Source organism: Meleagris gallopavo, chromosome 1 (genome assembly GCF_905368555.1).
Source record: "Meleagris gallopavo chromosome 1, MGAL_WU_HG_1.1, whole genome shotgun sequence".
Lineage (NCBI taxonomy): Eukaryota > Metazoa > Chordata > Aves > Galliformes > Phasianidae > Meleagris > Meleagris gallopavo.
Genome location: NC_139404.1, coordinates 29,798,843 through 29,826,766, shown reverse-complemented (window position 1 = coordinate 29,826,766; position 27,924 = coordinate 29,798,843). Strand labels below are relative to the sequence as shown.

Genomic DNA, 27,924 nt, shown 5'->3' with positions numbered 1-27,924 from the left:
AACGTGTCTTTTGTCAATCATTTCCACTAAGGAGGACCTGAAAGACCTGCAACAAGCCTGCAAAAAAACATGCACACAGAACTTTCTGGCAAGGGAGTGATTAGGCAATGAAAGGATTCATTGCAGAATCACATTTTTCAGTATCAGCTCTTAAACCACAACACTACACTCTCATAGTCTATAGTGGAAAATAATTTTTATTTAGTAATTTTTTTTTCCCTTTCTGAATGCATAACTAACAAAAATAAGCTGACAACAAAAAATGATAAACAGACCATACTTGAGCTATTACGTGTGATCTGGTGCATAGATATGATGAAAATGGTCAGTGAAATGATGAGTAGAATTTCCTGGGTGTTTCAGAATAACAACAAATGTAGCATAAAAAAGAGCAAATGACTGTTCGATGTCATGAAGATACTTGCATGCAGCCCTCCCGCATGCAGAAAAAATGGCATGTAGGCTTTTGGAAAAACAAATTACTTGAGGGATTAGAATTTGTAAAATCACATTAAACAGCAGCACATTTTTAACAGTGAATTTTTAACAGCGCACTAAAAAGCAAAAGTCACAAATTCTCATGTTAATAAAGAAAATAAATTTATACTTCAACAAAACATGCATTCACTTTTTTTTTGCATCGTATTGTACTTGTGTGCATTTTATGCATAAAAAGATATTTCACATGCATATGCCTTTCTGCCCTGAACAGAGCACTCTTAAGATCAGACTGATGGAGACCACCGTCTCATAAAGCAAACTCAGGTCCCAGTTCAACAAAGTCTGTCGTACAAACAGTAGTTTATAGACCCCAAAATGAAATGCAGAGTCAGCAGTGCCATTCACCTGATCTTGCCCCAGTCTCTACAGCAGGGATGTCTGTTACACTGACATTCTCTTACTGCTATTCTCTTACTGAATGCCATCCGCTTCCCGCTAGCATGCCTTTCTCATGCCGGTCTCATTGGTCCCATCTTTCCATTTCAATCATGAAATAATATCCTGTATAAATAAATGACTTCACAGCTCATATAAAAATTTCAATTTATATATGTATATATATATTTTTCTTTTTTTTTACAAGTCCAAGGATTAATTTTGTCCTCCATCTCTCCAGACAGACTTATTCTGGATTTATATTCTGTATATATAAAGTGATCTAAAAGAGCATTCTTTGAGAGTCAATATGATAAGCAAGAAGTATGCCAACTTTCTGGAAATTGCCTCTATACCATCCCACTGCTCTACTCTAACCATTAATAACAAAATAATTTCAAAATGCTAGCAAACATAAAAATGTTTTGGGGAAAGTGCTTTTAGACAGGTGAACGAATCAGGGGCAGAAGACATTAAGTTGCTACAGTGTTCCAAAAGAAAAGAATGAACTATTTCAAAGGGAAGAATTAACATCTTTTTTCAGTGCATACCAAACAGAAACAAGTAAGGCATATTTACATGTATTTTTTTAGCTATAGCATAACAGTTATTATTTGAGCACTTAAAATGATATTTCTGAAGAGTGCTATTTATGAAGGACATTTATGTGCCAAAATCCTTCTATAACATCCTAAATACACAGTATGTGCACAACCGTACTACTTTACAGCCAAATGCACAACAAGCACAGGCAGTATACAGAATCACAAAATCATAGAATCCTTAGAGTTGGAAGGTACATGTATGATTTCTCTCACAAAATGCTCAAAAAGTACTGCTACTGCTGCGGGAAAATACTGAAATACTGTTATAAGACAATTTGCCTCCACTCATTGTTGGTTTCGTAACTGTCACTTAATCATTTCGTTGGTTTGAATGTGAGAAATCCTGAACTGATAGGAATGAATCTCCAAAACATCTTTTTTGGTCCTCTCTCTTTATTCACATCTTAAGATTTTTTACATTTTTTCCTATCCAAGAAGTTTCTGTCTGTTTAATTTTTGCAGTATTTTTTCTTGCGTGCATTGTGCAAATGTGTTCCACTTCAGAGAAAATCCATTAATGATAATTATTTCAGCAGTCTTATAGAAGTTTTATAAATACATCATTTGCATTTTTTTTTCTTTCTTCTTTGTAGTATGGCAGCATAAGTTCTGCTTGAAAATAAGTCCTGTGGCTTCTGACTACGCTCCATTCTCATTAATTGCACTACAAATTAGAAACTCACCAATAAATGTTATGGCACAATGATTAGGAATAGATTAAGTTTTCAACTGGAACATGACTAGCAGGAGATTTCTACAGCTTATATTGTTTTGTGACCTTTTCCATTTATGAATATAATCAGGGAATTTAAAATCTGCAGTTAGCTTTGTCAGGTAAAAAAAAAATAAAAAATGAAGCCTTTTGCAGTGTTTTAAGCCAGCTGACTTTGCACAGAAGTAGTTAGAGAAGGACTCATGTGAGACAATGTGCTGACTCTGGCAATCTCGAGCTGAAGGTTGGTAAAAAAGACTGGAAGAGGCCACTTCAGAAAGTTCTGTACAACCTTGGACATGTTCATTTCCATACCCTTGTTTGATCCTACCATCATCACAGCAATAAGTACATGGTGCTTTGGATACATTAAAAAAAACAAACAAGTAGACAGATAATACCAATCACACAGAAATGTTAAGGAAAGCAAATGAACAAAACCCATTTAACTAGCTAAGTTCAAATGAACTTGCTCATGCAGCTGTGTCTGTTTGCTATATTGGAGACATTCTGTCACAGTAAATGTCAAGCAATGAGCACATTTTGGGGTATGCTTCATTTTTTTTCTGGAGTTGCCTTTGTAGACAGATGATGCTTCTCTTTCATGTGAAAAACAATTGCATGTGACTTGCATTTTAAATAAGTTTCTAAGGAAACAGTACTTCTTGTCCCAGATCCACAGTCTGAGATCCAGGGAGCTTCAAACCATGTTTGTATTCTCCTCCTCTTAAAAATTTTCACGTTTTGATTCAGCCCTTAATGTTCAGACTGTTCAAAAGCTAAACATTGGCTCCCCTTCACCTTAAGGCATTGCAATCATACCAGTTTGCCCTGAATCAGGCAAAGGACGTGACCTTTTACCACTGTAGCTACAGCTATAAATCCTTACATATCTTTGCAATACCTCTTTCCTCTAGAAGAGGCAGTGAGACTCACACAAGTGGATTGAGAATGCATAGTTTTGGTTTGCCAAAGACAGTTCTTATATTCTGTTTGGATGTTCGTGACAAGTTGATACAAATACAGCGCATGATGGAAATACAGTTTGAAACCACGAAGGTATGCACTGGAGGATGAACTGGCCCCTCAAAAGCCCAATGTGTAAAAAATAGATGATTTCCATAGAACTGCTCTTTGCAAAGTTAACTTTGTGATGTTTGACATGAAAATCCAAAACATCTTCTGCTCACTTCTGAAGTATTAAGGACAGTTCAGACCCTGTCTTGCCAAAATCAAAGTCACTATGAAAAAGGACAAAAAGGACTAAATTCTTCTCTTCGTTATACAACTCGTCTCTTAAGGGCAATCACATTAGTGTGAATGTGATTATTTTACACTCACCCAAAAAAAACAAAGTTCATCCTAAAGACTTTGCTGTTCTTTTTGAATTCTTGTGCATCACAAGGTGGTGAAACTTACACATCACTGTTTGTTACACTCTCACCTGAACTATTTGACTTAAATTGCAAATCTTGCACTCTTGGTGTCTGTCACTTGTTCTTCATGAAGACCATGCTACACATATAGCTCAGTAAGCATTGCTGTTTGGGGTATGGCTGATTTAGAAACCAATATGCTATAAAATTGCTGGAAAGTACACATGGAACATAGAGCACTTAAAAAGATACCAATCTTTCATTCACTGAACAACATTAAGAAAATTATTCAATTCTAATTACGGTACACAGTTTGAGAAATTACATAAACAGTTTTAGAAATTATACCAATAGCAAAATGTTTTCTAAATTTTAATTAAATATTCTACTTAAAAATATTTCACGCATTACTTCCTTGCCATCTGTATTTGTAAAGATTCAGAAAAAGAAAAATGTAACAACATCTGGTTAAAATTATTTGAAGGTATTAATGCTATACTACTTAATTTTAAACTCAATAACAGTATTCTCTCTTTCTTAAAAACATTCTTTACAGCTCAAAAGAATACCAAGATATTCTTTGTGTAGCCTTGTCATACGTCTACAAGAAGTGTCAAACTATATTTTTAGCTATGGAGTTTACTTAATCCCACAGGACTTTATCTTGCCTTTATGTTGACAAATGAACAAGGCTGAAATATAGGGGACTGGAGCTTCTGTCAAGATACAGTGTATTTCAAAAGGCATTGTTCTTGCACAGCTGTTTCCTTTAAGCTATTGGCTTAAAAACAGTTTTATTACTCTTCTGGGATTGTTGTTGAACTCCTCAGTAGCTGTAGTTAATTGTCTCCAAGCTTTACATTTCTAGACAAGCCAAGAGAATGCAATACAAATATAAAATGATACCAAATGTGATGATGAGACTTCTATAACTGTTATTCAACACACAGATGTGCTTGACTCAATTTTGTTACTTCCAATTTCCTGCCTTCCAAAAATATATTTGTGGTGTAGAACCAGATTAAGGGGAAAAATGTTGCCTACATTACTTGTAACACCTTTTAGTTACTAATACAGGCAGAAATTAGTATTAAAAAATAATGTTTTGTTTCTCATCCCGGATTTCATATCTTTTTAATGTGCCTACATTCAACAATTCTAAAAAAGTCTATCAGCTTTGTTTCAGTTCTATTTCTTCTATACTAATAAACAATACATCTCAGCGTTCCTAAATTGTATTAATAGTTCCTAGCAGATTGAACTTTTTATTCCAGGTTTTGTAAAACCTTGTTTCCCAAAAACATCCTTGGATTAAACTGGTCTGGGAGGAGCCCTCTGATGTCAGACTGGACATTTTTTATAAAAACAAAATACTGTGCACTTGTATAATTTTAGACCACATAGACAGTTTCTGCTGAGCTTCTTTTTTTTTTTTTTTTTTTTTTTTAATTTGTGAGAAGGGTAACTACACAGACCTGTAAATTCAGTAAATCTACATGAAGAGCAATTATGTTCATCAAAACAAGCCGAATCTCGGATTCCTAAGTTTCCATTTATGTTAAAATGAAAAACTATCACTGTATATAGAGAAATGGGAAATAAAAAGAGCCAGTATGGTTCTGCAGCACCAGAGAACTAACTGAAGTTGCTTTCTCTGAATATTTGGTCTGGACAACTTCATTACACCATCAGGATCACAGACTTTCCTTCACCTCATAGAAAGAATTGATTATGGGTTCCGTCTGACAATCTGATCAGGTCTCATGCAACCAGGACAATCCTCTTTACTTCGCATCACATCTGTTTGTAGGTTGCCTACTCCAGTCCTCAGTAGGATGTGTGACCACTAAGGGACTGCTTTCTGACTTCTGAGCATATGTCTGACTTGTCAGAGCTATTCTGCTGCAGTAGCCAATGTGATTTCTTATATTATATCTGGAAGGGGGGCAGGAGAAGGAAGGAAAGTAGGCTCCTATTACTGTAATGTGTCTACTCTCAATCAAGCATTATTCTCCTGCAAGGCAAATTACTAAAGCAGAATTGCCCTGGTGTACCCAAAACGATTTTAATTCTGGAGGCTGTGACAACTTTGTTTCCACTTATTAGAAAAGATGAAGCAACAACAATCAATGGATAAATGATAAAAGATTGCATTTTTAAGTTGGGACTGGTTAGTTTAGAAAGTCAGTATGTGAAACTGAGTATTCCTTAACTTTTCTTCTAACAATAAAGATGTCATAAAATACAGTATCTGTACAGTACAGAGGAGATTAATGATCACCATACTGAATAATTTAATGCAAACTGATATAAGTACAAGGAAGATATGAGGCAAAAAAAAAAAAAAGGATAATGTTTATCTGCAATACACATGCATTCCAATTGCTTTGCTTCTGACAAGTTAGCTACAGAAGCAAAACAGATTTAATTGATTGAGACTAACACTGTGAGAAAAGAAAGAAGTGCTAACCATCTATCTTTTTTTTGTTTCAGACCGTCCTGAATACATAGCATCCCTGGCATACAATGTGAGGAAATGTGCATGCTTGTCCTTCTCTTGGGCATGTTTAGCACCCTTCTCTTTCAAAAAAGAAAATGACACACTTCAGTGTGTCTTGAATGTTGTCTACTTATCAGTAACACTCACAGGAGAATGGATTTCTGTCACATAGCTTCAGAAGCTTAATTGCTATGTCTGGTTTGTCTTTCCTAAGGAAAGGCATACAGTGTCTGCTGAACAGAAACTAGCAGCTCTCACTTTCTGTTGTTTAGAGAAGGACTCAACAGTTACAATACTTTGCACACACGTTCTTAATTAAGTGTATAAGGCAGCAAGGTGGTTTGCTGAATCAGCAGTGGGGAACAGATAATTTGTTTCCAATTTTCAAGCTTTTTTTGACCAACATTCTTTCCCAAATCTTATTTCTCCTGGTTTTTAACACGCATGATGAGTGAAGGGTTTTTAGGCTGTTTATGTCAGTAAGGTGCACAAATAATGACTGATTGCTTATGGTCCTTAACATAAGCAACATCCTCAAAATGCTACAGTAATAGTAGTGGTGGTGATTTTGGGTTTTGTTCCTTTTTGCCTAAAAGAACTGATAGCAGACATCTGGTTCAATACATGAAGGCCAATTGAGGATGTGCCTAAAAAACAACCTATAACTAGTAGTCATCTTACCCCATAAATAATGAGCAGCCCAATAACTCCCCTAAGTTTTCCTTCAGAGCAGTAGGCTGCAGAACAGAATCTCTCCTTGAATAGGGATGCCTCTTGAGGCTGTTTCTGTCCAGAGATCTCTTATACCTTGACATCAAGACACTTTGCCAATACAGATCCTTGGTAAATGAATAACAGTTTGTTTCAGGCATTGTTAGCTTTGATAAGACTATATTCTAGACTGACTGTGCACAAATCATCCCTTAGAAATAAACTGTTGACCAAGTTTGGGACTAGGAGAAGATCCAGTTGCACCTAGGATACTTACCTTCATGGCTCAAGTTCAGAAAACAAGGGGGTTCACTCTGGACCTCATGATTCAAAGGGTGGGCCTCCTCAACCTTTATACGCAAACTGTTTACCAAGTCTGGGACTAGGAGTGGATTCAATCACACCTATATCCCTTACCTCCATGGTTCAAGCAGTTTAGAAAGCAAAGGGGTCCACTCTGAACCTCATGACTCAATGGGAGGATCTCCTATATAAGTGTGTTTATCCTACTGCCTATGCAGTAAATAAACAAGTGTATCTGGACATAGCAAATCTTTTTAAGTCACTGCCTTATTTACAATTAGGCTTGTCAAATCATTATACTGTATTCATATTACATCAATAAATATGCTCTAGCTTCTCTCTTACATGTGTAGTGTAGTGTAGTTGATTCCATCCTCAACAGATATGCACATTTTTGTTCAAAACTCCAACTACTTCAATGGAAATACAATTTTGTTGTTATTTTGAAGGAAATTAAAAGCCACTGAAAACACTGTAGAAAGTGAGAAAAACAATCAGAATAGAAAAGGAAAATTGTTCCTTATTCACCCAGCTATGACAGAACATTCTTAATTATCTGGTCAACAACAGCGATCCTATGAGCAAACTGTAGAGCACATGATCACAATAAAGACTGTATCCTGGGGATGTACAGGATGAAGAGTGTGGAAAAAATACTCCTAGATCCTGTCAAGCCACTACTTCTTCCTCTTCACTCTCACTGAAGACAATGCAGAAATGATGAAAATCTGCATCCTGCTAAACATCAACATTCTGATGTATAAAGTAATGAAAATCATACTTCTCTTTGGCATCTACAGTCACAGATTTGGCAGCGATGATCAACACATGTATGACCTCCAGGCTTGATTACTGCATCTCATTACATCCAAGAGTAAAAAACTCTCATTGCTACTGAAAACAGCTGCCAGTTTGCTTAGCAACACAGCCACTGTGAATACATCTTCCTGGCACTTCGCTCTTTATGCAGACTCCTCCGTATTTCAGGGTCCAGGTGAAGGTCATTACTGTGGTCTTCAAAACTCTCTGTGGGACTGGCCCAAGGTACTGGAGAGACTGCCGTCCCTTTTGTAGCAGTGACCTCGTCTGACAGTTATGCTCCCCTGGAATGAAGAAACTGTCAGCTGAGGGAATAGGCTCAGCAGGGTGGAAGTCCTAACTTTACTTAAGTTAAATCTCCATGAGAGTGATATCACTCAGAAGAGAGGGAAATGACTACATCTGATGAGCTGCAAATCCCAGACCTTTAGCTTATCTCCTCAGTAACTGTCCCATCCCCACTCAATCAAAACCATGGAAAAAAAACAACAGAAATGAGAACAACAACAACAAAAAAGGCCCTAAACTATGTATTTAATAAGCTTTTTTTCCATATTGCCATAGGAAAAAACACACAAGAGAAAGAGATTCTAGTCTACCAGAAAGTATAAATGCATATTTAACCTGAAGAGTTGGGTGCCTTCAAGCCTTGAAAGGATTGGGTGCCAGCCACTACAGTGTATCATAAGTGCCAGATTTAAATACAAAATAGACATATATGGTCAGATGAGTAATACCCTTCCATAATTTTTCCTACTGTACTACTACTAGACTAGAAAACAGGTCTGGAAGACTGTTTATACCTTACCACTAGCAAAGATGCTTCAATCCCCTTCTGCCATGAAGTGCTTTTTCTGTTACATTGAGGAACAGCTCAACAGCAATATCAAATTCCAAGAAGACTGCTTAAAGCATCGCTTTAAGCTTAAAATATTTCCTTGAGTATTTTTTAAAAAGGATAAGGAGATTCTGTCATAGAAAAATCATACCTGCCTTAATAAGGGTTGAAAGAAAAAGGACACAGACTGCCATAAACATTTCTCAAAATCAGATGGAACAGAACTGAACTTTTAACACTCTTCCCATGTCATCATGACATCACACTTTACCCATACCTGAGATATGAGTTTCTGAGGAAAACTACTGCCCAGACTTTAAAAACTTGTCAGTTGGTGGAAGCAATCTGACTGTCCGTAAGCCCTTGGGCAATAAGATGACCTAGTGTGAATACAAATATATATAATTCACTCAAGGGATTACACTTTTGACATCATAAACTACAAGAACATTGCCTGAATGCTTTATGGGCAGCAGCAGAGACCCAAGAGCAAAATCAACATTGCTCTCTGAAGTAAATCAGTATTTTATATGGAATAGACTGTGAACTCTTCAAAAACTTTTAAGAACATAATGAATAATTCAAATTTTCCTCCAAGTGACCTCAGTGAAATTATGCTGAGGACTGGATTCAGTATTTATAAGTGAACTGAAACTAAATGAGGATCCACCAGTGCTATATATACTAGTGCTATAGCCCTTTAAGGGGTCCCTCATTCCCTGGTGCGTACGCTTGACCTACACACTGCTTTTTATTCCAGTGTAACAGCATCAGTTAGGGGATGATCATTCTAGTGTGGTCAGTCAAACTTTGGAAAGGGTGTAGTTACATCTACATGTTGATTCAGTATTCTACTGTTCCGTTTTAAAAATATCTTGGCTCCTAACTTCATCAGCATGTTTAATCTGTGTTGACAATATAAGGACTTTTTAAAAACGTTGTAAGTACTAAGTGCTGATAGTTGAGACACTCAGTACATTTGTATAAGTTACAGTCAGATGGAGAGCACATGGAGTGCTTCTGTAAGGGAGCCATGTTGTTTATCTGCCTGATAATGTCATTTCGAACACAAGGTAATGAAGTGAAGCAAGTAAACCCAAGTTACCATTACATTTTATAATTTGTTTCTATTTGAATAAAACTGATTTAATCTGCTTCCCTTTCAAAAATTGGTTAATCTTCTGTATTCATTTATACTTCACTCTGAAATGCATTATATTTTTAGAATTATTTTGTTTTTCATAAAACAAAATTCTAATGTTAGTCTGAGTGTTCTCTGTCAAGTCTATCCTATGCAGCCAGTGTATTTCAGCTAGCATCTGTGTATCACTGTGAACAGCAGGTATAAAGATGTAGTTTAATTGCGGAGAAAGAACAACATTCAGGAATTTCTACCTTGTGCAGCTCTTTTCAAGAGAACAGTTATGCTGTTATGTTAACGTATCCACAGTGTCTTCTTTAATTTCCTCTAATTGTGTTTTGAAATTATAGCTATTAGTGCCTTGCTGTGGTCAAGCCCCTCCTGCACTCCTGCCTATCTCCAGAATTCTGTGACACTGAAACAGTCTTGTGGTTTACTTCGGTTAAAAACTCAAGTAAAAGGTATACAACTGTATATAAGTTATGGATGTATTTGACAGAGAGGTCTCTCCTGGTCTGAGTAGGAACACACAGATAAAAGAGAATACGTATGAAGACTGCACAGAAGGGCTGGTCCTTATTGCCAGTGAGAGCTGTACACTTGTATGCTGTCGCCTCTGAGCATCAGAACAAATAGCATCACTGCAACAGAAATCACACCACACACGTATGAACAGGATTTACTCAAGACACAAGAGAAGAGTGAAGCAATTGAGTGAAGGCTAAAAAATTCAGGCAGCACTAATGTTTATAATTTGTTATTACTGCATACCTTAGCACTGTATAACTTGCAAAAAATAAAAATAAAAAAGCACCAGTAAGAGACAGTCAGTGCCTTAGGTCTTACAGCACAGAGATGTCACAGAACACAAACAAGAAGTATGAAAGATGAAGGCATCATAAACTAAATCAGCAGATTTTAAATTCCAAATGAAGGGAGTTCAGCATGTACTGGGAGGCTGTTCTGTCTAACAAAGCTGGGCTTGGAGACTTGGAATGAACAAATTATGAAAGTAGAAAGAAATCTGAAGGGTCTAAAGCATCAACATGTGGTATACAGAAAGGAGGATGGCAGGAAGAAAGGCAGAGTATAGGCAAACAGACAGAAGTAGGGAATGTAGGGAATTACATACATTACAGACCATCTTTTTCACAGTGACAGTTTGAAATGAATGTTAAAGGATGAGATGCTAGAAAAGAAACCTAAGAGGAAAAAAGCTAATTTCTGAGGGAAAAGATTATGATATCATAAGTCAACAGCTAGATTTTGGAGACTTTAATATAAAACCCATATCACAGCCAACTTCTCAGTAGCCTTCTGGTTATCCCTTCCTGTCAAATTACTGGAATTTTATAACATTTGTGAGTAATTTGTTAGTAATTTTCATTACAGCAGTATAAAAGCTCCATTCTAAGCACCAAACAAGCCTTCAATAACCCAGCAGAGCAGCAGCACTTAACCTTCAATGTTTAGAGTGGCATAGTGCTCTCACTATATCAGATCATCAGCTCTCAAATCTCTACGCCTTTCCAAAGGCAAAACAAGATGCAAATCCGACCTGACAAGACAGCAGAAGTATTGCTTAATGGAGGAATAATCAGGCAGTGTTGGCATCTGTTCTGAAGTCACTCTCAAATATCTGGTTTGGAGCATCATGTGGCTGATTCAGGGCTATCAAGCTACCTCAAATTCATTTAACAGCTGCCGGTCAACTAAGTGGCATAAATAAGCTTGGAAATAGGTTAAAGCAATATAAATTGTAGGTTAGCAAAGCATGTGGATGATATGTGCCCAGTCTGTCTTCGGCCATGCCAATAAAAATAAGATGCCAGAAAATCACTGCAGGAGAAAAGATTCAAGTTGAGGCTTTCTGTGGTCACAGGCCAGCTTAGCAATAAATAAATCATATTTGTTTGTCTTATGCAGATTAGGGTACTCTGGAACTAATAATATCTGGTTGTCTCATATAAATTAAGGCAGTTTTCCATTGATAGTAAGATAACACAAACAAGGTACCTCCGAGTACTGAATCTGTGTGCACACACGCAAGTTTTTAGCTACAAATGTCCACCCAGATATCCAAAATCAATCTCAAGATGTAGATAAATTAAGCAACATTTCTTCCTAACAAATTTGTTAAGTTAAAGATAAAACATCAGATTCTGGAGGATATACAGTCCTGCTTGTTCCCATTGCTGTTCACACAGACCTTGATTTCACAGTGCTGTAGTACATGAATTTTTTATGCTTTATTTTAACTACGGTTTGATTTTATTCACCGCTGCATGACTTCAAATTTTATGTGAAGTTCTTTTAACGTTTTACCAGGAAAACCATGCCATTCTGGAAGTACTCTTTTACGTTCCTTAATTCCAAGGGGATGTTCAACAGTAAAAATTGCTATGCTTTAACTCTGCCTTGTTGGTGGGACAACTTCTGGCATTTCTGTATCCCCAGCATTCAAATAGTAACTTTAGTACCATAAATGCAAATCAGTCACCCAACAGTTTTTTTTTTTTATTTCAGTTCTTTCTTCTTCTCAGTTTAGCTAAGAAAAATAAGCATTTTTACAATATGATTTATTTGCATGATTTCAAATGCCCACTATACTCCATGCACTTAACACATCTTTTTCTTTCCAATGATTATTATGGTAGTCCAGAAAAATCAATTCAAATGAAGAAGTCAAAATCTGCAGCTAGTGGAGGATAAACCACATTCTTTCTATGATCAAACGACCACTTGGTGCTCATTCTCCAGGTCAGGTCTTAACTCAAATATAATGCAAATATTCCCACTTCCAGCTTTTCCCGTAGTGAAGATAATTTAGCAAACGGATAACTTAGGGATGTAATGTCAAGTGGTATAAAAAGCCATAAAGTGGTGGTATAAAGCTTCCTCCATTATTTGCTGTGGATATTTGCAAGGTCTATAAGAAATAAAAAGAAGGCCAAGAAACCATGTTTTCAGGGAGAAAAGTATTAATCTGCCTATGAGAACAGTAGGACATCCTAACTTGAGCTGCACCTGCCCTAGTGCTGGACTTTTGCCTATTATACACTGATGGATTCAAGCACCTACAAGACTTGTTTTCCCTTCTGACAGCACTCCGACCATTTTGCAGTTGATCCCATTGTCAAGCACTCTATTTAGGTTGTTTCTTTTCTATAAAACTAGGCTTTAGGGTGGTAGAAGGTTTTCTTCACAGGAAAAAAAAAACAGAAACAAAAACAACACAATCAGCTCTATGTTCTGTGATTTATACACAGATTAAGCCTAGAAAAGGGCAAGTACAGCCAAATGCATCCACCACTTGGAAACATCCCTTCATCTGATTACAGGCGAGGAGAAACCTTAAGGTATGTTTTCATCACTGGCTAGGATAAAAACCTAGAGCAGCCCCTGTTTGTGATTCTCTCATGCATTTAAGTGCCATTTCAGTATTCTATAGAAGTTATTGTTGGCAGAGACACCATATAGATATACCAGAACACTGTCATCACTGGAGATAGAGAAAATAATTTTACTTAAAGACTTGAGGAAAACAGTGATGGGATAAAGATGGAGCAGCTTTTTACCTCCACCACCAATTCTATACATGACCCAGACAAACACCAAAGCATTGCTGACTGCAAGATATAAGGATTGACAATGTGCTGTATAAAATAAATCTTTTTGTCATCAATTACACTAATAAAAGGTCAGTGTAGCTTTATTGGCAGGTCAGTGTAACTTTATTGGCAGCTGTGGGTAACAACTGATTAATTTGGTCTGAAAAAGCTTAATCTGTAAGCGTTTTCTTTGCTTCAGTTCTTTCCTGTAAAACAGGGATATTTGCATACCTATCTCCACAAATTGCTATTGAGATCAATCCCTAATGTCTGCAAAATGCAAAATTTTTTTTATTACTGCCAGTGTAGGAGGCAGTGATTTCTTTTGTGATTTAGAAAAGCATAGCACTGCAAGAAATTACAAAAATAGCTGTTTAATGGAGACTTTAAAGGTACTTACAAAAGTTTAAGTGAAACTTGACAATTTTTCTACCCATTAAGAAAGTACTTAAAGATCCCATTTCAAGTAATGTGAAATAACAATGAAAAGAAACTAAGGAAAGATTAGAGTCGACTTACTGAAAGCCCTTTGGTAAAAGAAGTTGTTAAATAATTTTTAGTTCAAATACATTGAATTTGTATTTTAATATTTATTTTAATTAATATTAAGAAGAAATAGGGTAATTCTGCTGTAGTTATTGGAAACTTGGGTTTTAGAAACAGAGTTTTTGGAACCCAATTTTTTTTTTTTTAAGAAACCGTTTGAATAGGTAATTTTTTCCATGTTTCTTGATCATAATCACAAGTTTAGATTTCAAAATCTGAACATAAACCCAACTTGACATTTCCTAAGATTTCTCCATCTCATGCTTTATTGCCATTTTCCTTACGTACAAGGTGGAGTCCATGACTGCAGTTACAACTTGATGAAGGGTTCTATTATTTCTTGGCTGGTTAAATTAAGAGAAGACTTCTCACACAATTGGTTGTAAACAAGTTCATGTATTATGCAGTACCATACAGGGAAATTAATTCTGTGCTGTAGTTACACAGGCATTTGCTTAATTGCTCTTCTGATATATTGATCTTCAGAATGTGTGAATGGAATTGATTTATGGCAACACCGGACACCATTTTCAAGGTACTGTAGTTATTATTAGAATAACCTTCTCGATTTTTCGGGTGTACCTCAATACAAAAGGAGTGTATTCTGGCAACCTAGGCATTCAAGCTATTTTTTTTCTGACCACACTTGAAATGTATTTTCCCAATAAAAGAGCATCAGAGATGAAATGGAAACAAGAAGAATTCATCACTGATTTTAGTTATGATGATTACACTATAGGGAATGTCAAATGAGAAGCGTAAAAAGGGGAGACAAGTCTATACAGAAGAAAAATTGAACCAGAGGCAACTGCAGCTTCTTCCAACTTCATAATACAGTAGCTTAATAATCTAGTTTAAGACTAGCAATAACCTCTTCTTTCTGTATCATTTTCAAGTGAACTGTCCCTTGTAAAGGAGCAGGGATTTTATGCATCATTTTGTTAGACAAGAGTATTGTGTCTTTTCATAATAAAATGGCCTTTTTTCCTCTTTTCCCTTTACAGTTTCCAATAGTTTGTCCTACATACCCTAAAGGAATTCGGAATTAAAGAAATGCTTTGCTGTGTACCACTGCCATCTGCTGCTAATCTCTCCCTGCGGATTCAGAAGGCCTTATTTCACCATATATTTAGTACACTAAAGAACTTCGGCTGAATTTACACAGTTAATTCAATATTTTTTTAATAATACTTATCCCCTTTCCATTCCACTATCGAGTTTCTCAATACACATCTCAGATTTATTGAAGTAATGCTTCAGTTTTGCTTCTAGCAAGATTTTTTATTTCATTTATTTATTTATTTATTTTGCCAGTCTGTGAAAAAGGTTTGTGCTTGCAAGCTCAAGCACAGCCAGACAACTGTTCCAGAAAGGAAGTGTCCATCTTTGGGACTCCAACAATTTACACCCTTGCCATCTGTACTGAAAGATCTTCAATAAGAACACGTTATTTCTAGAGCCCCAGTGCTGCAGCACCTCTGACACCCACACTTTCACACCTTCTTTAAGGAGTACATCATATTAACGCAGAACTGCTGCGTAAGTTTCTTTAAATTTCTATAGCATGCTGACTTCAGCTCCTAAATACACATAACCAAGACATGTCAAGATCTGCTGTATAAATACCATCAAGAAGCAAGTACAGCTTTACATGAAAAAGAACAAAACAGAATACGATAAAGAGGAAACATTAATGTAAAACTCCAAGTCTCACTGTAAGTGAGAGGGCTAACTGAAGCTACAAAACAAATCAGTTGAACAAGATTTGATTTGCGGGAAAACCTATCTTCTCCCTTACACCTTCTCTTTTGAAAAAGACAGAACTATCTTTCACCTATCACATCTGAAGAGCAGAATAGCTCCCATCAATATTTGACATGATCCTTCATTCATTTTTAAAGCATCTCAGAACACTGGAGATTCTAAAACACAGATATTCACTGTTCTTAAATTAAAAGAAAGACTATGCCCAGAAAAAAATGCACAAATATGTCTGAGGTTAAAAGGAATCAAGTGCCAGTTCCACACTCATCACAGCCAGAAAACAGTCACCTTCACTTCTAAGTACACCACTACATCACTGTCTAGGTTGTCAGGTCTTGGCTTGCTACTGCACTCTCCCCTTCTGTTTCAAATTGCTGAGTTCCTCACCCCCTACATGCAGAAGGTGTCTATGTAACGCAGAAAAAGCAATCACAGAACTTCCACTGAGCACTGAAATCAGTGATGCACACTGTGCTCATGCAGCTCAGGGCAAGTCGTCATGGACTTTTTACTATCTTTGTAGAATTCTAATCTGCCTGTTGGTTCTACTTGTTGCATCTTTCAGTTCTTAAGGGAGCACAGTGAAGTCAGAAATAGGTTTCTGTGTCTTAATAGTGAAATCAGTTAGGAAGCACTAACAAATACAAAGTCTTATCTCACTCTAAGCATTATCCTAGAAGTCCTTGCAAGAAATAGCACTGGTTTCAATATTATAATACCAGAAAATCACACAGTAAATGTCACATGAAGACATTTGACTTCACTTTTCAAATCAGATGAAGTTACAAATTTTCAGAGGAATGTGGTGTGTGCCAGAGCAGTCAATAAAAGAATAAATAAAAAACAAAAGCAAACAACAACAAAAAAACCCAGTAGCTTCTAAATAGTTCTAAATCTTTTTCACTTTCCTGCACCTCCTGAGTCTCCTCTTCTGCTCCACTTCTGCCCAGTGAAGAACAGATGCATCTTGTTCCAACCTGCTTGCTTGTTTGTTTGTTTATTACTATCTTTTCTCTTCCCACGAGGAAACTGTTTCCTTGCTTTGATGGTAAAAAGCTCACCTAGGCAGCTGAAAGTACAACGCTCTGCAGTGTTCCCTGCTGACAGTAGCTGGGGTTGTATTTGTTGAAAGCTTCATGGAAAAAATACACTTCCACCCTCCTAGTATTACTTTTTGTCTTCTAGACCCTCCCAGAGGATGCCCACCCTTATGATGGCACAGCATTAACTTTCACTGTGAGCACTTCATACTGACCAGTGCAGAATGCAGGATGGTAGATAAGATGAATGAGTGGTATGTTCCAGTACTGAATTCCTGATTTTGTTTTTAACTCAAGAAATATCTCCATATGAAACTACAGAACAGCATCCATATACATAATAGTTATATATTGGTTTTGATTTGGAGTAATTAAAAAATTAATGCTAAAAATGTACCTTGTCCTCTGAACCAAAACCCACAAAAATTACTTCCATATCCATGTGGTTGGATAACTCCAGCCTTCAATGTCTACTGTCATTTCTGGCCTCGTATTAAGTCCTTTTTAGAATAGTGGATTAAGTCGTATTTCCACATAAACAACTGCAGCTTCAAAAAAGTAAAAAAACATTATTAACTGAAAACAGGGCTACTCAAAACATACAGTTCATATGTGAAAACACATTACTGATATGTAATCATGAAAGAATGACAGAGCAGACACTTCTGAAAGGACATGCTGCTGTTAAGCATCTATCCATTTATTCTTATCACTCAAGATATCAAAACACGTATTGTTTAACACCAACACAATCTGCAAGCAGTAGATGGAACAGTTCTAGGGAGAATCAGGGTAGAAAATAAATGCACACAAGACCCACACATCTCAGAGAGCTCCAGTTATCAGAAAATCCTTTTTTGCCTTCAGGTATATGCTTGGTCTATGACTGAAGTTGGGTGATAAATCAGTTCTTGCAGAAACAGCAAGACTGCACATCAACTAGCTACCACACCAATCAGGGCACCTGTGCATAGTGTACAGCTTTACGAAAGAATTGAGAGAGGTCTTTGTGGTTTTTGGCAATACTCAAAGCAGAGACACTTTCCAGAAGGAAAGTAGCTTGAACCACAGTTGGCAAGTGCTCCAGCGATGGCAAGAAGCCCCACAGCAATCTTGTAAAAGGCAGCTTGCTGTCAACGTGGTCAGTCTCAGCAAGCAAGGTCTAACTTTTTCATTTCTCATCTCTTCACAAACACTGTGGGAATTTCTGTTGTCAGTTTAAAAAAGAAACATCCATCTTGACACCTCAGCCCACAGATACAAAGTGAAGGAGGGAAAAACGTGTTAATTTTTCTTACTCTGTAAAAATTGGAAATTGAAAGTACAAAGAATTTAAGGTTGTGTTGTAAAATGTGTTATGTTCAGGAAGAACACCAAGATATGTTCCACGAGAGCACTAAACACTGTAGGATACCAGAAACTCTGTGTTGGGATTACTGGGTTGGGATTTCTACTGGGTGAACCCTGACTGACCATCAGCAGACTTTTGGCTCCAGTAGAAAACCCCATATTATCATCATGATTCAGATCTGAAAAGGGAGTGAAGAGCTTGACTAAAGAGCGAGCTGAGATTCTGAACTTCTTTACCGATAATTAACAGAATCTCTTTAGCAAGCTTGTAACTGTTGTGGTAAGACCATTCATCCACTGCATTGCTTGGTCTGGGAACAGAAGATCTGACATTACTTCTTTATATCTAAGGTAAAAAGAAGTACCATGGAGTAAGCCTAATTTTTCAAAAAAGGCTCTCAGGCCACTCCTCTATGTTTTCCAGTTCTGGATCAAATGTAAATAACATCAGAGTGCCTGAAACATCAATCACAGCATTCTCACAGATCTTTATTTTGTGTTCATTTATTGACAAAGAAGAGATAGTTCTTCAGATTACTGAAAAAACTCAAGTGCTGCAGGGAAAAACTTCTTAACTCACAAGGTTTAAATCAAATCAAAATCAAAGTATTTTATTGATTTATTAACAATACATCATTAATCAGCAACCAGCCAGCACTATGATAGATAAATCACAATGCTTGGCATCTAGCAAATGTTAACATTCTTTGAGACCCTTCTTTGCCTAATTCCCAAAAGCTCAAAACAACACACATAACACACACATAGTTAAGGGATCACAGACATAGACGTTACAAGAATATACACCCCTTCCAGTAGCATGGGTTCCCCCAGTTGCAGACATCTCCTTTTGCAGATATGAGTGCTCCTGCTTTATGTGTGTCCATGTCATTCACTCCCTACAATCTAATTCACATACCAGAAAGAGCACATCACAAATATACACACACTCAAGGTCCAGGCCCCTGCTTGGTGCACTGTCAGAACTAAAGTTGGAAGTGGGCTGCTCACAACAGTCTGAAGGGAGTACGCTCTGCCTGGCTTAACCAGACAGCACACCATGGCAGTGGGGTGACTTCTAAGTTTTGACTTCTGTTCCGCTACTTTCCTTTATTCAGTCTCAAGTTTTCATGCTTCTTCTACACTCCATTTCAAGATAATTCCTTCTAGTTTTCATAAGTCTCTCAGCAATTTCCTCTTTATTGTTTAATCTAACAGACAGCTTTCTTCTTTAGTGTTATTAGGTTCTAGACAAGGACCTTCTCAGGCAATTTTGAGTACTGTATCCACAGTCACAATCCTCTCAATTATCAGTTGTTGTCATACAGTCCATAAGATGGAGGTGTGCTAATTCTCCCATGCTTATGATCTACCACCCCCAGCAACAGAAAATTTCCTGAGTTCATCTAAAGCCACTCACCAGACACAGGTTGTCAGATGAATGACAACATCTCCTGCACAGCCCGCACACACCCCTCACTAGGCCCAGCATGCATGCTGAGTTTTGCTACAGTGCTCACCAGGTTCAGGATTACTGAATTAATATGCATGAACACACGGAGTGAAGAGAAAACGATCCAGACAGTACAATAAATGTGTGTATGTGGTCACAGAAATGTGCATAAGAGTTCACATTCCTACATTCCTTCAAAAACAAAATTGTTGGGTGAAATTTCCCACATATTTAAAATAAATTCTTGAACTATTTTTGCTTGCCACAGGAAGGTGTCAGATAATCATTTGATCATTCAAATCATTCATACATTACTGATGTATGTGTGGTTGCTTCACTGAAATCCTAGGACAAATTTTGGGGCACAACATTGGGCCTTCCAATTCTTACTCTTTAATTCTGAGATAGAGCTGAATGTAGTCTTCTCTAGAAGAAAATACTGAGGCTTTTACTGGTAGATATACCAAGATATGTTTTAAAGTCCAGAAAATGCTTATCTTCAACAAAGACACCCACTGTGAAGATGAGCTGAAAGAACTCATTGGCTGGGAAAGAGATAGGGATGAAGCAACACCTCTGCCAATGCCTGGTCAAAACTCATATGACAGGGGAATATAAAAAAAGATGGAGTTTGAAAAAGCAGATAATTATAATCCAGAGCATAAGAACAGATGGCTACACCATCAGTCAATGAATAAATAATAGTGCAGTCTGACTTGATGGGATGATCAGACGAACTCAGATGACACCAGGCACACTCCACCTTACATAACTACATACCAGCCACAAAGAAGAGCAGGATGTGTACACATTTGTGCCCTACAAAATTGAAAACACAGAATTAGCAGGTTTTGTATGACTGAGCGTTTAAATGCCAGTTGTGTCAATGTCTTTATGTACGTTATTTTCTAGAGATAGAACAACTAGATACAGAAGACTGCAACTGGACTGACCCTTAAGAAGAGGAAGAAAAGTAAAAATGAAAACACAGCAACTGGCATTGTGCTTGCTCCTCTGAATGGAAAGAAGCTTGTTGCCACCAATGATGTTACTCACATTCCTGTGCAGCTCTGGCAAGTGGTTTTAGTAATGTGTCATACACTTTGCTCCTTTCATTTGGCGCTTCTTTGTTCAATTTCATTTCCACTACTGAAGCACAGTGAAGTTGTAAGCTATACAGTACTTTAGACACCATTGCAAATTCAATTAGAGTTTTATTTTGTCATTTGATATGTCAGTGAAATAGAAACAATCAAGAAGACTGACTCTGGCCACAGTCTGAATTGTCACGCTCAGTCCTTGACAGAGCAATGAGTTAGAAAAGGTGTCATTCATTCAAGGCTCCTGACTCTCCCAACTATCATGGAACAAGCATTAAGATGGCAGAGTTTGCACTGCTTCTAAATTAAAAAAATTCAGTATTTTCTTGAAAGAAGGATCACTCTTTATGACTCATACAATCAAGAGTTAACATTTGTGGCTATCATTTTATAAGAAAAATATGTACAATATCTCAGAAAGTTATTTTTAACAACCATTTCCTTTCATCGTTCTTTTATAGTGGTGTTCTGCCCAGTACTAAAGGAGGTTTTCATTTTTTAATCACACTAGCACTTTATTCTTTATCTATTGGCATTGCAGTAGTTTGGTGTATCTGTTATTTTTTGTAACGTGATAGTATCTGCACTATCAAGGTTGCTCACTTCCTTTGAACATGCCCTATTAACACAAACACACTATGAGATGAAATAAAAACAGAGATAAATCAACCTAATTTCTGCAGAGTGGCAACTAATCCTTCATTGCACTAGAATGTCAGAATAGGTACCCATGTCTCAGAAAAAAGTGAGAACAATAATCTTTTGTCTTAAAGAACACAAGGGGAGCACTTCAAAATCATTCAATAGCTTGTTCTCCGGTTCTGCAAATATATCATATTTTTCAAGATTTCAGTGGCAACAATGAAAAGTAAAAGCTCCAAATACTGTTAAATTTTTCTGCCAATAGTTTTGCAAAAAAACACAATGTCAACAAGTAAGCATATGCTCTTTTTACAAAAACAAGTAAAGAATTAAGCAGACAGAGTTTAATCTACAGGTACTGGATATCTACTAGAACATAAAATCAAGTTACTGGAGCACAATGTATGTGTTACATTACTTCACCCTTCCCTGCATAGTATATTAAAGCATTATGTTGATTTATAGAGAAAGGTCACACCAGCATTTACAAGGTCAAGAGTTTTAAGCAAGTATGTATTTACTGCTATTAAACATTTCTATCCCAAACTAAGGAAACTGTACTGCACAGAAGGAGAGAAAAGGTATCACGGCAACAAGGCCAAGAGGGGTCCAGCTTCAAATTAAACAACCACCAATTTTGGTTCCTGGTTCAAAATTATGACTAAAAACAGTCACCGAACTATGGAAATATCCAAAGCTTGGTAAGACCCTCCTTGTCTAGCCCTAAGAGATCCAAAAGACTGTGCTACATAGAAGAGAGGTTATATGTCCAATGGTTGAGTGTGTCTGAAATACACATATTCACAATATAGGTCTTTAACCACAAGAACATACGTTTATGTTTTCAGGGTGACACTACCATTTTCAGGCTCTGCCTTTGCCCCTTCCACTATATTTAAGAATATACAAAACAAAGTATTCCCACATTAATTTTTGTTCAATTGCAAAACCATGCCCAGCCAATTATACAAAAGAGTTTTAAGAGAAAACGTATAAAAATAAGGGAAAATACACATGAAGGCATCCCCAAACTGTTTAGCACATTCACAGCTCCTGAGCTGGGACTTTGTTTTTCATACAAACAGCAATTTCAGGGCCACTCAGCATCATCTGAATATTTCTTTAATGGCAGCAGGGAACACTGAGGCTGTGAAAGGAGAGCTAAGTGAAATGGCTGGCTCTGTAACTATCAGGAATGGGGATATTTCAGAATGCAATTACTGAATGAGGTCAACAAAGCACATTTATAAAGGAGATGTGGCTGAAACAGCCTAACCTGATATTTTAAAGGCTTTTAAAATCCCATATCAAAGGCTTCTATAGAAATCCAACAGTCAGAGCTTTAGGGAAGGTCCTTATGTTGATAAATAACTGGTTAAAAGACAGGAAAGAGAAGGTAAGCAGGTTAGCCAGACAACTCTTGCAATGGACAGAGGACATTAGTGGAGTTCCACAGGGATTGGTGCAGAGAATGCAGTTCTTCATCATATTCTTAAGTATCCTTGTGAAACGAGTGAGCTGTGAGATGAGAAAGCTTTATAATGATATTAAGTTATTCAAGTAATAAGGATGATGACTGTGCTGACCATGAAGAACTGAGGAAAGTCCTTACGGAAGGAAGTCACTAGCAAATAAAATGGCTGATGAAATATTTTGTAGATAAACGTAAAGTAATTCACAGGGGGCAAAAGAATTCTAGCTTTACATTAAGATACCATGGGCCTCCTTTAACCATCGTAGCCCGGGAGCAAGATTTTGAGGTTATGACAGATAGTTTATCTACAGAGAGCAAATCATCACCACCAGCACTAAGATAGAAATATTGCCTTAGCGCTACATATTGCCAGTATGCTCTGGGTATACTCTCCAAACTTTTTTACTCTGTAAATTTTGAGCACACTTTACCAATGGAGGTCTTCATCAGTGTGCATGCTGCCCACTCTCCAGTGCTACTAATACCTCTACACTTGCCAATGAACATTCTTCTGATACTCCGAGATTTAGCTGCCCTAAAGTTCCAGTTCAGTTCAGTTCCACAGACTGATTCATACACTTTGCACTGCAGAAACAATCTCATTGTTCTCTTTTTCTCTGAAGATATAAACATCTGAGATTAAAAATTTGAAGAGATTTCATACAATCTTTGCATATGAAAAGCATGAGGAGTTTGACACTTACACCAGCCAAAAGCATTGTTCTGATGGAAACGTGGATTGCAGCTCTATATAGAAGCATTCACATTAGCACCATGTAACATGGCATTTCTCTCAAAATTAAAATGACTTAAACTGAATGTCACTTTTCAAAGGCTGTTAGAATACGCCTTCCCTCCAAATCCAATTTTGATTTTAATTTACATTCAGACAATTCTAATAAAAGACAGGGAATAAAGTCTACAAATACTTAAAAAATTTCTTTGGCAATGGGGAACTTGGGAGAATGACGGAGGGAAAGGGAAGCAAAGACTAAATGTCAGCAAAGTAAGGCGGTAATGTCAGGAGTGATGGACAGTCTATATCACGTCGTTGAGAAAACGTGAATTTGCAGTGCCAGGAATTGTGACTTTTTTGAAAATTCATCCTCATTTATACTGCATTCTGTTGCTGCTTTGTAGATAAGGAAGATAATAATGATAATAAAGGAACATACAAAACAAGTGATGCATAGCTCAACTGCTCACCACCCACCAACAGATGCCCAGCCAGTTCCTGAGCAGTGGCTACAACCAATCTCCCCAAACTGCCTCAGCAATCTCTCCTGGTCCACTCCAATAGAATCTCATCTGGTACAATCCAATTTTATCTCTATTGCTGAAAAGACCTGGGAGAGCTTTGAGTACACAGGAAGGGATCACTGCTGCACATAATACTTTCTTTGGGGGAGGAGGTGGAGGGGGACAAGTGAGAAAAGAGGGACTGAAAAACTGGAATGCAGTGTGAATTAATTGTATGTAACGTTGTCAGAACTCTAATACACATATGTCCCTCTCAATTCAGCTTAGCTTATGCATCATCAGGGTTCAAGCTAAAAGTTTTCAGAAATAGCCATGAATTTTATTACTGATTCTGCAGAAATCCACATTAATGGTCAATATCAGTCAGCATATGTTGACTCCTTTTTGTAAGCTTGTATGTACAGATGATTTGTTCTGTACTTGATTTTCGTGGCTTCTATTTCACAAAGCATAATTTGTCTCAGGCAAACTACTGACACATCTAAACAATATGCTGAAGAAATCATTCATGCTCTTTTTTTTCCCCTGTCTGTTATACAGTATGTTCAAAATATGTGGAGGATACATGATAAACTGACATAAACTCAGATTGCCTTCTCAGACTATTCCCACAGTTTTGTAGAACATACTCTTAAGAGTCTTACAGTGATTCTTATTTGAAACTATTTCTATAGTGATTCTTCCTAACACATACCACAGCCTAAAATAACACTTTCTACATGCTGTGCTAAGATATTTTCCTACCACGCTTATTTGACATGTGATAAACATTCACAATTGGGTAATGTTGCCTGTTTTAATGAATCTCCCTAGAATTATGTTGATCATTTTGAGTAGAAAAACTGAGGTAGCAGTGAATCATTAGGGAGAAGTTATTAATTTAATTAATAAAACAAATTATGCAAGCTTAAAAAATCATGGTCTTCTTACTTCAGTATAAACAAATGTAGTGACTTTAGTGACAAATGTAGCAATCAACAATTGTTAAAATTCTTACCTACATTTATTGGAAAAATATAATCTTAGTAAAAAGAAAAAAGAAAAAAAGCAAATGTAACAAGAATTCACTTTTTATCACTTTGTGTTTAAGAAATGCTTTTCCTGAATAACAAAAACACATTTGGATGTGCTTCATTTTAGTTTCCAGTTGATATTTTCTAGTTCTCTTTCACTAAGGAGCTACGTGGGTAACCCCCATTTCAGGAGATAACTTTTTTAACAATTATAATTCAAGAGAAAAGCAGACTCATAAACACATCTAATTTTTTGCAAAAACATATTCTTCTAACCTTTAAACTAGAGACAAATTTAATCTGATAAATTCACATCAAACAGGCTACTTTCAAATTCTGGGATGTAAATGGCTTGCTTGCTTTCTCTCACCTCCATCACTCTTTATCACATCATTCAGTCATTTTTTCTACTTTTTAATCCTTTTAATTAGACTTGTTTATCTTGAGCTATTACTCTATGTTTTACCAGGTAGCAAGTCGTTATGTTATTTCACAGCAAAACAGGGCCACCAGGATGTTTTTACTTAAGCCCTTGCTGTCCTTAGAAAAATTCCCACTCACAACAGAAGGAACAAATTGGTGCCGTAGCTCCTGAAACACTTTCTGACTTCCAGCTACTTAAATATCCTGCCATTAGGCCTCTTTACCTATGCTTGCCTTCATTTCCTATTTTCTTGAGTTGAAACATTTGAATACTCCAAGAAGCTGAGTTTTAGTCCTTACCCTTTCCTCTCTTCCCCAAAACTAAGAAATTTACTTCACTTCTTTTCTTTTTTAAAATGTAATATTGTATTCCTTACCATCCATGCTGTGACAAAATCTCCCATCCAAGTCCCAACTGCAGCTACCTTCATAAAATTTTCATTCCTGATGCCCATGAAGTCTGTTATAATGTATGCACTGTGGAAAAAAAGAGCACAGATTGTAAGCTACACACGCTTGCTTAATGTAGTTATAAAGAATTTGCTTTAGCAACAAAATTTATGATTACTGTGAAAGATTTCCCATTTCCTGCATAATCACTTTTTCTGCTAGATCTGAACCTTGACACAGTACTGAACTAGGGTGGGTCAATTCCAATTAGAAATGGAAATGTGATTTTACAGCCCACATCTCTTCTGAAGGTGCTAAAATAGTGACAGGTAAAGGCTTTAGGATTATGTAAGGCTTCTGGAAATAAAAACAATTTTACACTTTTTACCTCTTCCCCTGTACAAATGCAATTGCTACATTCTCAGTATTGATAACTTTCCAAATCTTGTTGAAGAAAAATGAAAATCTTTAATGTCTCTTTAAAGAGATAATTGAGTCACCTGACTTTCAATTCCACCAGCTATACAACCATGTTTTTTTTTTTTTTTTAACACAGTAGTGCAAGTAAGCGTTAGAGAATTTCAATGAAAAGCAGTGACATATACACTGTATTTCCATAGATATATTTTATTTAAATCCAAAAGAAGTATTTCTATTCTGTTTAAATAAAAACCTTACACAGTAATTTGATCTGAACACCCAAGTTCATTATGGCAAGAAGGTAAAGTTACCTGCTGGAGTAAAAGCTCTTTGGGAGCACACACAGCTTTGAATATAGTCATATTCTTTGCTCAAATGCTTTTATAGTGTTTAGGAAGACATGACTGCCCTCAGGAACTAAAATACTGAATAATGAAACTGTTTTCAAGATGCCTGGAAACATTGCTTATACAATGCTGTGCCTACGTAAGGTTGTGCACAACCAGCCCAGTTGTACGTAGCAGCTTTATTGTATTTTTCAAATCTTATCGTTACTATGTACCCAAGAACGTAATTTATAGGGTTTAGTGGACAATATCTGAGCAACTGGACCAATGCAAGCTTGATCCCACTTGTTGGGGCAGTCATATTAAAATCTAGATTTTTGATTGAGATACTGGGTCTTGATCACACAAATCAATGCACAGCACAGTACTGCTACTTAGATATGAGTTGTTAAGTTGCAGAGTAAAAATACTGATGTCAAGGAATGGTTTCATATAAAATGGCATACTCTAATGGCTCTTTTGATTATATACACTTGGTGACCATTTAGATAACGTTACTAAAAAAAAAATCTCAATTTTTTAATGAGATGAACAGCATATAAATGCTGGCTTACATTTTCTGCTGGAGTGGGGGAAAAAAAAGGCAGTTTTTCTAAGCTATTTTTAATTATTTTTCATATAGTTAATAGGATTATTCAGGCTGTAAATGTGCTGCATTGCAAATAAGGATTCAGGAACACAAGATCAGCTATACTGGGTCAGTCTAAAGTCTCTCTGTTCCAACATCCTTTCTCCAAGAGAGGAAAATAACAAATTCCTAGAGAAGACCGTAAGAACACACAAGAATACAGAATCACAGAATACATCTCCCAGTTGCAGAGAGATGGGGAGAGTGTAACTGTAAAACATTTAAAATTCCCTTTTTCCCTGCATTTTCAGTATGACAGTTTTGTAATATTTTGTAAAGGTGAACAATAATTAAGTCTGCATTGCTTATTGAGGTGTCTCATTAACAAAAAAGATAGAGTATGAACATCAGTTGTAAGGACTGGCCCCCCAAAGCAACCTTTTTGTGTAAAACACATGCAAAAAAACCCATGGTTCTCACCTTTTTTTAATTCCCATTACTCATATGCATAAAACATTGAAATATGCATTATACATGACTACAGGTGTACAGAAACCAGCTGAACATTTACACAGCACTCCTGAAAAACAGCCACCTAGCTAACTCCTACAGCCCCACTGCTCATTGTGAGGAGCAGTAGCA

At 36.7% G+C, this 27,924-nt stretch overlaps 1 protein-coding gene across 3 annotated transcripts in view; it reads right to left on the bottom strand.

Moving 5' to 3' along the window:
- TMEM117 (transmembrane protein 117) overlaps positions 1–27,924 on the bottom strand; it is a 202,033-nt gene that overhangs the window by 85,169 nt on the left and 88,940 nt on the right. For all 3 annotated transcript variants that reach the window (XM_085219810.1, XM_085219824.1, XM_085219817.1), the window contains exon 4: positions 25,935–26,034. In XM_085219810.1, coding sequence (XP_085075936.1) covers positions 25,935–26,034 — 100 coding nt within the window. The remainder of the gene's footprint in view (positions 1–25,934; positions 26,035–27,924) is intronic.